Here is a 15,499-nt window from a genome sequence, read left to right as displayed (position 1 = left end):
ACGGAAGTGAACAAATGCTGGCTGCTTTCTGCAGCCACAAATAATCTACATCATCTGTTGGTTCTAACACATTTTACACCATTGTGCTTGTCTTTCTTGACTAAAGACTTGCCTGGAAAATGTTTTGTGAAAGCCATAATGTCACATGCCTCATCCCTGCAATCCTGTTTTCATGAAGAAAAAGTTGTTGTCTTTTTTTTTTGCAGCTTTTTGTGTTAAGTCAAGGATGGATGTACATGATTGATCCTGCTGCCATGTGCTGGTTGTGTGTGTGTGGGTGATGGTCTGCATGCGTGTCACAACATTTATTTCTGAGCTTTTATAGTAGACGTCACTCTGTCATTAGCATCAAGAGACCCTAAAATCATGCTGTGGTCTTCCTTCTCGTTCTCAGCCCCACTGTGTGCTGCTGGCATCCAAAGAGAACTCCGCCCCCGTCAAGCTCGGAGGGTTCGGCGTGGCGATCCAGCTTGGAGAGTCCGGATTAGTGGCAGGAGGTATGAAACAAGACGCAACAAAGTCCACCACAACATCAAACTTAGAGATGCGTAAGACACTTTGTTGTGAGTTTTATGTATTTGCCAGTTTTGTGAAATGAAGTTAAGATTTAAAAAAAATCACTTTCGTAAAAATAAATGGTTTATAGAAGTCGATAATATATTTAACAAAATGTTACTTTCAAAGTGTGTGGTAGAAAAATATGTGAACCCTTTCAAAGTGAACACTTATACAACATGCAAAGCTAAAGATGAGTTAGGGTGAAGTAGGTGAAACACAGCCGCGTCGAACAGATTTTTCCGTTTTTAGACCCTCCCCAAATCCTGCGGATGGCATAAGGAGTTGGTGCTGTTGCGGGCCTTGTGAGCTCCTTGCATGCGGCACGACTGTTAGAAATTATGACATTAGACGATCAGAGTGTAGTTTGTTTGGGCGTCCTACAGGCACCTACAGTGGTATGAGAAAGTTTGAACACCCCTGATCATTTTCAAGATTTTTCTTCATAAATCATTGGTTGTTCGGATCCTCAATTTCAGTTAAATATATCATATAGCAGATGAATACAGTGATATTTGAGAAGTGAAATGAAGTTTATTGGATTTAAAGAAACTGTGCAATAATTACTTAAACAAATACAGGCAGGTGTGTACATTTGGGCACCCCAACAGAAACATGCCATCAATATTTAATAGATCCTCCTTTTGCAGAAATGACAGCCTAGTCGCTTCCTATAGCTTCCAATAAGGGCCTGGATTCTGGTTGAAGGTATTTTGGACCATTCCTCTTTGCAAAACATCTCCAGTTCAGTCAGTTTTGATTGCTTCCGAGCATGGACAGCCCGCTTTAAATCACACCACAGATTTTCAATAATATTCAGGTCTGGGGACTGAGATGGCCATTCCAGAACATTGTACTTGTTCCTCTGCATGAATGCCTTTGTAGAATTAGAGCAGTGTTTAGGGTCATTGTCTTGTTGAAGTATCCAGCCCCGGCGCAACTTCAACTTTGTCATTGATTCTTGAACATTGTTTGTAAGAATCTGCTGATACTGACTGGAATCCATGCGACTTTCAACTTTGACAAGATTTCCAGCACCTGCACTGGCCACACAGCCTCAAAGCATGATGGAACCGCCACCAAATTTGACTGTGGGTAGTAAGTGTTTGTCTTGGAATGCTGTGTTCTTTGTTTGCCAAGCATACCGCCCCTTGTTATGTCCAAATAACTCCATTTTAGTTTCATCAGTCCACAGCACCTTTTTCCAAGATGATCGTGGCTTATCCAAATGTGCTTTAGCAAACCTCAAGCGACTCTGTTTGGGGCATGTGCGCAGAAAAGGCTTCTTCCGCATTACTCTTCCATACAGCATCTCCTTGTGCAAAGTGCGCTGAATGGTTGAATGATGCACAGTGACACCGTCTGCAGCCAGATCACGTTGTAGGTCTTTGGAGCTGGTTTGTGGGTTCAGTTTGATTGTTCTCACCAACCTTCGTCTCTGCCTTTCTGAGAGTTTTCTGGGCCGCCATGCCGGGCCTTTGCCTTGAACTGTGCTTGTGGTCTTCTATTTTCTCACTATATTACTCACAGTGGAAATTGACAGCTCAAATCTCTTAGCAAGCTTTTTGTATCCTTCACCTAAACTATGATGTTGAACAATCTTTGTTTTCAGCGGTTTTGAGGTTCCCATGTTGACATTCTTCAGAGAAGATGCAAAGAAGAGAAAAACCTGCTCTTTGCCACCTTAAATATCTCTTCTCATGATTGGCTTCAAATGTGTATGTAGGTCAAGGGTCAATGAGCTTATTAAACTAATTTTGTGTTCCAATAATTATTGCCAAAGGTAGTCAAATCAATAAAACAACAGGGCCCAAATACACTCACCTGCCAATTTTTGTTTAAGTAATTGTTGCACAGTTTCTTTAAATCCAATAAACTTCTCAAATATCACTGTGTTCATCTGCTATATGATATATTTAACTGAAATTGAGGATCCGAACAACCAATGATTTATGAAGAAAAATCTTGAAAAGATCAGGGGTGCCCAAACTTTCTCATACCACTCTATGTATCACTTGTACACTTCGTGGCAGCGTTTGTGCGCGGTCAGTAAGGGGCCAGTACTCGAACCGTACTAACAACTAGAGTGTGGCGCAAGGGCACCATATGACAGTATCAGCCATACGACATAAATGAGTGTAACTTACATTATCCTGATCTATACTTCACTATACATTTACAACATGAACGACAATGGTAAGTTACATTTAAATTACGTCACTTGAGGTGGCTGCATGAGCCTCAAGGGAACTCCAATACACACCTTATGATGCAGCCAATCCTTTTTATGACCCTCCATGGGCCTAGACAACCTAAAACTGTCACAACCCGTAGGGGTCAACCACTGTAGGAGTGCATATGACTAATAAGGCTTTATTGATGCTAATGTTTAAATTAAATTGACTTTTACTAGACTCACTTTTAATGAAATGATCTCTACATAGACACTAGTGATCGTTGGTGCCAACATGCACTCAAGCCTTGGAGTTGCTGGGATCTGCCTGCCGGATGGCAAATATGCTTTTCACACGCCTATCCGGATCTCATATTCTATAAAACTGTCCCTCCTGTTTCTGACCCCATTGTGACATTTCTATGCCATAAAACTCTCAGGCATTGCTCAGCAGTAAACATTTGCTGAGGATCGTGATAAAATGTATGTATTGGTAAACTGAATAGATTTGCCCAATAAGCTGGCGTTTGTTTAAGGCTGTGACATAACATGCAAATGGACTAAATGTGTCTTTAGTAAAACACATCCTCCTATATTTCATTCATTTGAATCAATTTTAGGGCCTGGCCATAAGAAAAACAAATAAAAGCAGATTTACTTCCTTATAACTATGTCTGTAAATTTATGCCTACAAAGCACAGAGAACCCTCAGCTAGTTGATGCTATCGCAGGATGTTTACGTCTTTTACAGTGCAGGAAAGATAGTTTTCTTCAGTCACTAAGGTTCAAGTTATCAAACTTCTAAAGCTGACAGAGGTCCATCATAGATACACTTTCACAGTGAGAGACAAATGTATAAAAAGCACAAATTTTTAAAGTGTTTATTTGTGTAATGGTGCAGAAAGAGTTATTGTTTCCTCATCATGACATTACGACAGTTTTCCTTCCCTTTTTTTTGTTTACACACTACTCATGTGATCCTTTTACGACTCTTTGGCATTGCTGTAGCAGTTGTTAGTGATTATATATGTAGAAAAGTTTGGATTTATTCATCTGAATGTATAAAATACTGAGCGGCTGGTTCAAACATACGGCAAATGTCATTGCTGTGGTTTGTGTCTGCTGAGGTGTCTGTTCATCCGTTTGGTTAGCACATCTATAAGATCTGCTTATTTATTTCCGTGAAAGGGGTAAAGCCAGTCTTACAGGTAGGTGGTTGTTGACATAAGTGATGTATTCCGTTTGGTTCTGAAACCTTCAGGATGTTCAGCTGACAGCAAACATCCCGTTTGGCTTGTCACAAAGACTCACTGCTAAATGTTGAACTCTGTAGTTTGTCATCTTCAGATGCAAACCCCGAAACCTCTTCAAATCTTTACTGTATTTATCGCACTATAAGGCGCAATCAAAAGCCCTAATTTATTTGTATAACCTGGAACGCCTTATATATGGTTTAGTTGTGGATGTGTTTACTGATGTTTATTATTTAAGTAATTTTGAGAGGTACATGGCGCCCTGGCAAAGTATTTCTGTTTTTTTTGGGGTTTTTTTCTTGAGTTCCAAACAACATATGGTGTTGTATAAAAGCTTAACATATTGTGGCGATGGACTGTTTTTTTTTTTTTATGTGTCAATAACGAATATGGGAGTTTGCGCTGTCACGTATGTTTAAGTGCTATTGGTTGGTTTGTTTTACGTGTTGCAAACAAGGTTGGGAGTTATAAGTATCGCTAATATGCTAATACGGCTAACGTTGCTAAGGTGGCTAATGTGTAGCGCGTTACAAACAAGCTCTGTGAACGCCGTTAATGAAGTCTGAATGACTAACTTTCCTCTTGGCTCTTTTTAATAGCTTTAAAGTTCGATGCGCCTGATATATGAGATTAATTCAAAAATAGACCAATCAGTGTTGCACCTTATGATCCCATGTGCTCTGTAAAATACGTTTTTTTGTGAAAAATTAGGCTTAAGGTCATGAGCAAGAAAAAAAAGATGAATGTTTTCATCAGAATGTAATCAAATTGCCTTGGAGCTCAGTGTTGTGGTTCTTTTTTTCTGTAAAGCACGTCTTGAGGAACAGCTGAGAAGGAGAGGAAAGGCTTTACACACTTACCGCCTCCCTCCTCTGCCATGAAAACAGAAATAAAGGAGAGAAGGACCCCCCCCCCCCATCCCAGCTGGAAATGTTGTGCTGCTTGCCCCCCCTGCAGGTCGTGTGGGAACTCCTCACTTTATGGCTCCTGAGGTGGTGAAGAGGGAGCCGTATGGCAAACCGGTGGACGTTTGGGGCTGCGGAGTCATCCTCTTCATCCTTCTGTCAGGCTGTCTGCCTTTTTACGGCACCAAAGAGCGACTGTTCGACTCCATCTGCAAAGGCAAATACAAGGTGTTGACAGAACCACTGCAGTTCTTATTTTATTTGTTTTTGGGGGCATTCCACTACAGCCTTCTCCATAGTACCAACACTCAAAATACCTTAGCCCTTTTGCTTATCAGTCAAAAAAGTGTTAATCACTTATTCTGCAAGTTGTTTCGCTTAAAAAGTTACGTTTGGTCTGTAATTTTCATTCATAGAAACACTCCCAACAGAATGAGAATAATTGGACAAACAGAAATCACATTGTCTGACTCTTAAAAAACCCCTTCGATCATCTTCTGATCTATTTTTATAGCCATCCCATTGGGTGGATGGAAGGATGGATGGATGGGTGGGTGGGTTAGACTAAAGTCTGAATCCTGTGTTTGCTCCTTGTCATGTCTGTAAGCAGATGAATCCCCGACAGTGGAACCAGATCTCGGAGAGCGCCAAAGACCTGGTGAGGCGCATGTTGATGCTGGACCCAGCTGAGCGGATCACCGTGTACGAGGCGCTGAACCACCCCTGGCTGAAGGTAGCATGGCATCACACTGCAAGAATCCATAAATCATCTCAGTTTACTTTGCTGAAGGAAAAAGCCTAGGATGGTCTTCAATATGACAGGAGTCTAAAATCGGTTTCTGTTTTTGGAAAAGCCATGTTTTGACTTGTGAGTAAACTTTTTGCCTGGATAATAAAGTTGGGCTCTCTGGAGGTGTGAGGAAATGGCCATCCTAGAACAGGAGAGCACAGACCCTCAGAGGCCTCTTGAGATTGGAGTGATTTCATTGTTTTGGTTTGTTTTTCAGTCTATTCCGTGTTATCCGACTTTCCCAGAATCTGGGCTTCAGTGTGGCCTGTGGCGGGTTTTAATGAAGCTGTTGAATCTGTTTTCCTCCAGACTGTGTCTTTACTGTTTTCATTGTTGGTACATTTCTCTGTTTTTCCTCTTTACATAAACAGTCAAATCACCTTTAAGCCTGTTTGTTTTTTGAAGGAGAGGGACCGCTACGCCTACAAAATCCACCTGCCGGAGACTGTGGAGCAGCTGAGGAAGTTCAACGCCAGGCGGAAGCTCAAGGTCAGTCAGTCTGAGCCGCCTTACAGCCGCTTGTCGGTAGGTGTGAAGAACTGACGCCCACCGTTGTTGATGATCTTCCAGGGGGCTGTGCTGGCCGCAGTGTCCAGCCACAAGTTTAACTCCTTCTATGGAGATCCTCCAGAGGAGCTCCACGACTTCTCGGAGGACCCCTCCTCTTCAGGTGCCGCGCCCCGTTTCATTTCAACCACAAACCTTTCCAGAGTATTTGTGAGGAAGAGGCCCACGCCTGTCTGTTCTGTTCGTCAATGTGTTTGTGTGTCGTTTGGCAAACAGTCACATAAATATCATCGGCTTTGACTCATTGATGGTTTTTATTGTCTGTTTCTGTTAATGCTTCCCGCCTGCTAGGACTTCTAGCAGCAGAACGTAGGTATCTGATTGTTCTTCCTGTGTGGTTGCCTCCAAGGTTTGCTTTTCTTTTCTTTGTTAGAAGGTTTCTGAAAAGCTTTCTAAAACCCAATCCTGTCATTTACTGACTGGGCTCTTTGACAGTTTGTGAGTCTTTTTTTGTTTGCACATTTGATTTCTGGTCAAGCTGCTCCGGCTGAACGTCAGATTCTTGTTTAAAAAAAGTTCTTTTAGTGCTTTGTCAAAAATCTTTAGTATTTTGGTTTTAGAGGTGATTTGTTTTTGCTCCTATCAGCCAGATAATAATTGACAGACAGGAATAAAGCAGTCCCACTAAATTATCAGGATCTTCACTCCTTCCACCACTTTGATTGTGAAGGACACAGGCATTCCACCCCTAAGCTTCTGTTGCAGCACAACTTAAATGGAAATCATATTTTTTGTTTGAGACTTTCCCAACCCAATTTCTTTCACTGACTTTCGAGCACTTACTGAGCCACCCATATGCGTTACAGACAGAAAAGGAGCACTTTTAGAAGTTTGAATGAGTCCTGGTCTTAAAAGGTTTTTTTATATTGTTGTATTTGTGTTTAGTGCACGGATTGAGGTTTGACTCTAGGCGTGCCCGTTCATGTGTCTTGCAGGTGCCGTGTCTCAGGTGTTGGACAGTTTAGAGGAGATCCACGCGCTGACTGACTGCAGCGAGAAGGATCTGGACTTTCTGCACAGCGTTTTCCAGGACCAGCATCTGCACACTCTGCTGGATGTAAGTGTCTCACACCGGCAGCAAAGAGCAGCAGGATGGAGGAGTCTTTGCTTAGTGGAGAAACTGTTTACTCCATGCAGAGACACATCCACCCACAGTGTCTGCACAGCTCTGTCTGTGTTTTTGGGTCTGAGGTCCAAACAGAGCTGCTTTTTTGCAGGGACTTTGTAGATTTTCCTTTAAAACTTTTGGAGTACTTTAGACCTGTTTGATCTTGAAAATATGTGTAGTAGAATCAAAAAATAGACCCTTAACAAATCAATCATAAAATTCATTTTAAATATATTTCACTCTTGAAGCTGATGTCTAAGTGGGGTTAGTTTTTAAATTCTGTTTATTTTTTATTTTTTGGTTGGTTTACACTTTCAAAGTTTGATTTATGATCTGTCTGAAACGGATCCATGTCTTCCTCCCTGCATCTTTATTATTTAAATATACCATAAATTTCTGACTTGCTTTGCGAAGTGGGGGGTCTCTTATCTGCCGTGGTCGAGCTGATGCCCCCGCCTGCTGCATCCATCTACCTCCACTTTTTATGCTTTGCAAAAATGTGCAGATTACACCCTGCAAATGATTTTTGAAAAGAAGTTTGTCTTTCAAAAATAAATAAATAAATAAAATGCTAAATCATCTTTACTTTACATTATAGGTTTATTACTTTCAAATTTTGTGAAAAACTTTAGAAAAAACTCATTCAAAAATCAAAACAACTGTGGCCATAGATTGAATTTTTTTTGTCAGAAATAAAATTATTTATAATTTTTAATTTTTATTTTTACTCGCATCTTTTTATTCTGTAGTTTGAGAAAAACTTTAGAGATCCACTCTGATGAAAACCTGGGTTTTTGGTGTTTTAACCCTCCTATTATCCTTGGGGTTAATTTGACCCCAATTCAATGTTCGTCATTCAAAAAATAATAGTTGACTTTTTTGCTTTTACTTCGTATTTCATGACTTTTCCTAATTTGATGGGGACAACTGATAAGCAAAGAATTATCATGATATATTTTTCAATGTGCTAAACACATATTGCATACTTTGGTGCTCCTTTGGGGTCAGTTTGACCCCAGGCTTAGTTAGCTTGGTAAAACTTGTGTCTGTCTGTGTGTGTGACCTAACATCCCCACACCTGCAGGTCCAGAGTTGATACTTTTGAGTTGATACATAACGGGGGGGTGGGGAAAACAGCTATTCCCACGAGAACTTTGATACTTCTCGTTGTGTGGCTATGTGGGAAACAACTTGACTTCTGAGAAACAACTTGACTTGACTCCAGCCAAAATGAGGAAGCCAACATAGACTTGTGAGTTGATCCCGCTCAAGTATTTGTAACTACACAGCGGAGCCGCCACCAGTGTGTGAATGTGTGTGTGAATGGGTTTGTGACTGTAAAGGGCTTTGGCCTTCAAGGAAGGTAGGAAGCACAATATAAGTACATGCCTTTTTTTTACCATTCAAGTAAAATATTTTCAATTGGTGGTTATATGAAGAGCTCGACTAATGACTTTATCTTCAACATAACTGACTGTATGTCTGGCGGAAAACTCTTAGAGCACGTCTACCTTGTTGTTGAAGTGAGTAGAGGGACCATAATTTTCCATTTTTGGTGCTAACGTGATATTAAGGAAGGGGGAAACAATATTCTCATGAGAACTTTCTCGCACATGAAGGTGTGTGTCTGATTGACCTACGATACTCACACCTGCCGGTCCCAAGCCCGGTAAACAAAAGAGGAGAGGTGAGGGAGACTTTATAGTGACCAACCACACATATGTTACAAAAAAAGGAGATAAATAGGTAAATAAATATGTTTATAGGAGGAAAGGGGGGGGGGGTCACAAACATCAGTCAATATGCTTCATTCTGAGAGAGTCATGAATGTGCACCCAAAATTAGAAAAGATTTGGATGAAAGATATTCAAGATGCACTAACTCTAAAACTGAAAGTTTGACCTGATGGTTGCACTACAGCAAAGGTCATATCATCACCAAAACCAATAGGGTACAAACTCTTGTTGTCATCAATGTTGTCAGTAAATTTGATAAAATTTGTATTAAAACTTTCCAATTTAAAGTTTTTTCTGATGGTGGCGCTAGAGAACCGGTCACCTCACTGATCTGTTTCATTATCAAGGTCTATTTATGTATTCAACAAATAAACAATGTGCCTTACACAAAAAACTTGGTTAATTATTGTATGTGAATCATTTTCAGGAGGCAAATATCCCTGGGGTCAAAATGACCCCAAGGGTGAAATGTGTTAGTAATATTTAAGGATAATACGAGGGTTAAAGATGTTCTTGGAGGACATATAGAAATAAAATTAAGCTCAAAATTACATTTCTTAATTTCTTTACTCAAATTGTTGTGAATCAGGGGCAGATGGAAAAAAGCGTGCCGTGTCCCTCACTGTATCGGGTTTCATCTTTCACAGTCTTGCTGTTCTTTGGGTTTTTTCAGTGCAGTTTAGCAAGCCCTTTCTTTTTTCCGCAGCCCACAGAGTTCTGTGTCCTTATTGGCTATTTACCTTGTCAATCAGTTGCCTCCTGTATCTTGCACAGATGTGTTCAGTTTGACATTTGAAAAAAATTTCATCACGATGAAGTAGAGCTAATTCTACTAGAAATGGTAGAGCTGTCCAGCATGGGATCAGCTCCTCGTGGCAGATGATACCCGTCACGCAGTCATCCCCTGTAAGCGTGTGAGGCCGTCTGACCCTTAGATGGAGGGGTCGGCTACACCCTGCGCTCTGCTGTGAGGGTCATTCAGCATCTCTGGCAGTTTAAGCAGGAAGATGTGTTCATTCTAGTGGGAGAACTCCTGCCTTGCTGGCTGAGCAGTAGAAGTGTGGATGAGCTGCAGCGTCTGTAACAGGATGAGGCCCGCAGTGTGAGTTCTGTTGAAGGTTCACTGGATTGCTGCCGGCTGAGCACGTTGATGTACCGCGTTTGTGTGCAGCGTTGTCACCATCAGCCTGCGGCTGCAAACGTCTCCAGCTCAGCCTTGCTGTCACCCCCCTGCTGATGTCTGAGAGGAGGAGCGGAGCGGAGCTGAGCCTCCCAGGAAACAATGGTGTCTGTTGTCGGTGCCACTCGCAGGCTGCAGCCTCCGTCGCTCGCAGCTGCCTCCGCAGAGCTCAGAGGTGTTTACCACGCAGAGCTGATGGAGCGGTGGAGCAGTGGTTAGCGCTCGGTTGGTGTTTGTCTGACAAATGCTTGCTATCTGTGGGGTGAGTGAGTCTTCTTCCTGTGCTAACTCCTGGTATTGGCATTTGAAGACAGCCAGCATGCATGTTTAGGCTGTTTATGAGGCGCGGGAACCGAACACATGCTTAGTATTTTACCCTAAAGCACCAGGGAAAGAGGCGAAGGAAACAGGAAACAACACGCACTTTCCCTTGTTAGTCATTAGAAATCAACATTTCTGTCTGGAGTTTCAAAATAAGAGCTTGTTGAACGCTTCAGAGATGTGTTCAGATCTACAAACCCCAACAGAAAATAAAAAGAGGCTTCTTAAAATGAGATGTTAGACGTAACCCCTCCTCAGGGTTTGTAGTTCCAAACCCTCATTTGTCATTTTTTAGTCTGCACGCCTCAGTAGATGCTGTGTCAGCTTTTTGATGGCTTTTTGTTTGTTATCATAGACAGCCGGAGCTGACAACACTCCTGTTCTTCACTGAATGTTGCTCTCCACAGTGACACAGAGAGACTAGTCATTGCTGATCCTGTCTATGTCTGTTGGGCTCTGCTACACGCGTGGGGCGTGTTATGTAGCTGACTTGTTGCAGTGGAGGGTTTGAGGATGTTTTCCCCAAAGCAGGGATTCTCTGCCTTTTTACTGCCTTTTTCTCTGCCCTGGAGAAAAAAAGCAAAAAGGAAAAAAACAAAACAGAACATTGTGGCATCCATTTTTATTTCCATGACATTTCTTGTGTTTTTTAACACAATGTGTTCATTTTGGGATGATGGATTCTGGTTCTTGTGGCAACCCCCCCCCCCCCATCCCAATTCTTTGCAACAGGTATGTGGGAACTAGACAGAGTGCCCCCTCCCCCTCTGATGTTCCAAGTTGTAGTGCTGACCAATCAGATGTCTCAATAAAAGAAGTCACCTGGTTCCAACATGACTGTGTTCGTTTTGTGAATGAATAGCAACTGAATTGACTTCATTTCATTGGAACCGGAAATTGACCGTTTTCTCTGGGTGACGTCACACTCACTCAGTCCAGTTGTCTTATACAATTGATCCAACAAACACATGAATAATTCTGTGAATCTGGGATTAAAGCTCACATCTAAGACAACTTCATTGGAGGTTTTATGAATTTCATCTTTTTGTTTCATGTCGGACATCTAATTTTCTCAAAAGTAGAAATTTTTTAATATCAGATAGTTCTCAGACAGTCGGCTCCTTTCTTGTTTTTGTTTTTTTATGTTTCACCTGTGTGTTATTTCTCTTATTTGTCCATTTTTGGAGATTAGGGTTTGATTCCACCGTATCATTCATTATCAAACTAAAAAAAATACATCTTTTGGTTTAGCTTACAAAACACCAACAAGTCATGTGACCACAAGGTTCGTCCTGGGACGAGTGAGATTCAACACAGAACGTGTTTCAGCCTCTCAGCTGTGGATCCACATTTTTACTCCACACTCCTGAGATTCCATTCATGCCAGTGGAAGTTTCAGCTAGAAAACTGAACATCTAAGCAGCTTTGTCTTCAAGAGAGGGGATGACTGCTCTGTGATGTTTCCTTTGTGGTTTCCTTTTCTAATACAGTAAAAGCTCGTGAACTGTCTTCCTTTGAAGGTGACATCCATCACGATGATGTGAGAAAGTAGATTTCTGTTAAAGACCATCGTTGATTTAAGCATGCTTTACATTTTTCAGATTAAAGCGTCATCAGCAAAAGGTCGTATTCCTGCCAGACAGCTTCTGTGTAATCTGTAAATATTTAATATTCCAATAAGTTTTGCATTTCTGTAAATCTTTGCCTAGTTTTTGATGAAGACATTTTTTTTATTGGAGTTTATAATGAGATGTTTCCTGTTTATGGCTTTTTTTTCCTGTCAACTCATAATGTTTTAATCATTTAAGACAGAAAAGGGTGTAGATGACATTTTTCCTAATGATTCTGGTTGTTTCTGGAATCCTTCTTGTGGTCGAGCGTGTTTTGACCATGAATGTGGAGCATCATCTTTAACAGAGCGGCTGCTGTCAGAGCGAGGACAGAGGAGAGCGGGCTCTCATTGAACCGCCGGACACAAGCCTCTGTTTGTCTGTCTGCCGTGCGTGCACGTGTGCACGTGTGCACGTTTCCCCGTGCTCTCAGAGCTGAACAGCAGGGCAAATTGAGGTGGGATGATCACAGAAGCTGCAGAGTGCAGCAGTTATCTAAGCTGCAGCTGCTGCTTTCCTTTGAGTTTCTTTCCACTCCAAAGCAGCGTCAGGCTTCTCACACCTGGAACCAGACCTGATGCACTGAAGAGTCGGCTTAAGGAAACTCTTCTCCTGCATCTGCCACCCTACTGTCAGTGGGAAATGAAGCACAGATCAAAGCTTTAAAAAACATTTACTAAACAATTTTTTAGAGATTTTTTTTATTCCGTCTTTAGCTAAAATCTAAAAACCTGTGTCGTTTTTAAGATGTCGTTTCTGCAGAGCAGCAGGAGTTCTTTAGAAATTTAACCTTTCTGAGTCGTGGGCAGGACCGCCCCCTTCCCTCCCCATTGGTGGGACCTCTCTGTTTAAGCAGAGCAGGGAGCTGGTTGCGCGCCCAGTGTTTTTTCAACGTCACAGACAAACTCAATTTCAATAACCACAATTTTTCATGTTCTGTTTCACAGCAGTTTGAATAAAGAAACACTCAGAAATGTAATTTTGAGCTTATTTTTCTTTAAATATGTCCTCCATTATCAGAAAAATGCCACGAGAACTTATTAAGAACTCCGGTTTCATTTGAGTGGGTCTTAAAATGACTTTTTAATTGAGCTCTAAAATCATCTGGAGTTTATGATGCATTTGTGGTGTTAAAGTGGTCTAGTCAGAGGAACATTGTTCCAGATCAAAACCTGCTCATTTCAATTCAAACATTTTCCTCATTTTTTAGAAACCAGCCTCTTGTGTCTAAAAGCTCTACAGAGTTCATTAAGAATTTGGCATTTTCATGGATTGAAGTGAAGCAAAGACAGTAAAAATATAATATAATTTCTGTAAAAGTCAGACTTCCACCAACGGTCATTTTTTAACTGTGGACTCACTGAAGCGCTGCCATCAGCGGCTTGGTGTCACTGGGCGGCTGGAGCGTAAAGCTGGTGGTCGATAACCAGGTTGTTGACTCCTTTCTTTCCTCCTTTCAGCTCTACGACAAGATCAACACCAAGTCCTCCCCGCAGATCCGAACCCCTCCCAGCGATGCAGTACAAAGAGCCAAAGAGGTGACTGAGCGGACGCTCTGCATCCACACACGTTTAGGAGGAGGGTCTGATGAGCTGACTGCTTCCTGAAAACGCTGTTTCCTCACTTTTCCAGCTGCATTAACCCTTCTGCCCTCTTTGGGGGGGATCTGTGGTTTAAGACACAACCAGAGTTTTTAAAATTTTGAGTAAAACTTTTGTCACTATGGGAAAAACCACTGCTCAGTAGAAGTTGCTCTCCTTCAGGATCACATCTTCTCGCTTCAGCAGAGCAGTTTTTATGAAGATCCCATCCGTGTGCTCATTACAGAGCCTGCTGGGTGTAACAACCAGCAGATCTGCGGGCTGTTAAAGCTGCTCCTGATTCCTTCCACAAAGGTCTACTGCCGGCCACCATTGACTCGCCTCAAACACTGCTGTGGCCTTTTGCATGGCGCGCTGCAACGCCTGCCAGACAGTTAGGATCGCTTGCGTGCAGCGCGAGCGGATGTGTTCGTGCGTGCAGGCGACTAACACGGGAGGCTGTTGTGTTTGCGCTGCGTCTTTTGTTTAGGGAGCAATTAAAGTGTGAACAGCGAAGGAGTGGGCGATGTAAATCCCAGAGCGGCGGAGGCAGTGGAAAACATTTAAACTCCGTTTTTACAAAGCTCTGCGTCAAGTCAAAGAGAAGCTCGCTAATTAACACAGATCTTTGTATAAAACATTCAAGCCTCCCACTTAAATCAGCCGAGGGGGATGAGGTGCAGATGCTGGCAGTTAAAGGGAGGCACATCGCAGCTTGTTGAGGAAGACTAACCGCTCTAATAACCAAAGCAGAGTTTTACTGCGTGTGCATCTCAGATAGATGTCCTTTTTAAGCATTCCACTGCAGTAACTTTTATTTTGAAAGGTAAAGATCTCATAGCTTTGGGTTCTTCTGTCCTTCCACTTGACAAATCGGGTTGTGTGGAGGGTCGTAGAAGAGGAACGAAAAGAAAACGGAACGTACCATTGTCCGGTGTGTGGTAAGATAATTTGATTTGATGTGAAATGGTTTTTTCAAGCAATCAGATAAGAATAGTGCACAAAACTATTCAATAATCAGTTATACATTCATACAAAGATGTATCAAACTTAGGATAATTAGACATTAAATTAAAGATTGCTTGAAAGGGAGTGGAAGGAAACAAACTTATATAATCCCACCCCTGTTCTACTACCATTTGTATTTCATAATTTATCATAATCCGGTTCCTAACTTCTATCAGACAGACTTAAGAATCCTGAAGTCTCAATATGACAAACATGACAATGATGAATTACTTATTATGTAAAAATAGACATAACTATTTTAGAAATCAACAAAGCAAATGCAGATCAGTTATCTAAAATAAATGCAGATTGTATTCATTAGAAAAATTATGACTATGATTAAAACTAACACTATCAGAAAAAATAAACATAACACTGTTTCAGCAATCTTCATAGCATATATTGATCAAGCATTAAAAGTTAGAAATATGTGCAAATTATATATCATTAGGAAAAATCCTGAATCAATTTTTGGAGCAAGTGAAGTAATATAATTAGAAATCATTCATTTAGACCATCTTCAATAATTGATTAAGCATTTTTTTATTATGATTATAATAGTGGAAGTTACAAGCACTTATGATGTACAGATGATGCTGCTGAAGCGTCCCCTTACGCCACACTCTATAGTCGTTAGTGAGGTGCGCGTACCTCCTGTGTGCGCGTACCTCCTTACTGACGAATGCTGCACGCAAGGGGTGTGCACGTGATTT

General features: G+C 41.5%; 1 protein-coding gene across 38 annotated transcripts in view; it reads left to right on the top strand.

The window, feature by feature from the left end:
• Window positions 1-15,499, top strand: part of caska (calcium/calmodulin-dependent serine protein kinase a) — a 127,938-nt gene that overhangs the window by 85,223 nt on the left and 27,216 nt on the right. For 13 of the 38 annotated variants that reach the window (XM_078939541.1, XM_078939532.1, XM_078939530.1 and 10 more), the window contains 8 exons: window positions 395-497; window positions 4,939-5,114; window positions 5,494-5,619; window positions 6,082-6,165; window positions 6,247-6,346; window positions 6,535-6,552; window positions 7,179-7,300; window positions 13,659-13,736. In XM_078939541.1, coding sequence (XP_078795667.1) covers window positions 395-497; window positions 4,939-5,114; window positions 5,494-5,619; window positions 6,082-6,165; window positions 6,247-6,346; window positions 6,535-6,552; window positions 7,179-7,300; window positions 13,659-13,736 — 807 coding nt within the window. The remainder of the gene's footprint in view (window positions 1-394; window positions 498-4,938; window positions 5,115-5,493; window positions 5,620-6,081; window positions 6,166-6,246; window positions 6,347-6,534; window positions 6,553-7,178; window positions 7,301-13,658; window positions 13,737-15,499) is intronic. The other 25 variants (XM_078939544.1, XM_023950902.2, XM_078939540.1 and 22 more) reach the window with 3 other exon arrangements.

Source organism: Oryzias latipes, chromosome 21, assembly GCF_053564925.1.
Source record: "Oryzias latipes strain Hd-rR chromosome 21, Olatipes_Hd-rR_3.1".
Classification (NCBI taxonomy): Eukaryota; Metazoa; Chordata; class Actinopteri; order Beloniformes; family Adrianichthyidae; genus Oryzias; species Oryzias latipes.
Note: the sequence above shows the minus strand (reverse complement) of the source record. Positions and strands in the feature narration are given on the sequence as shown.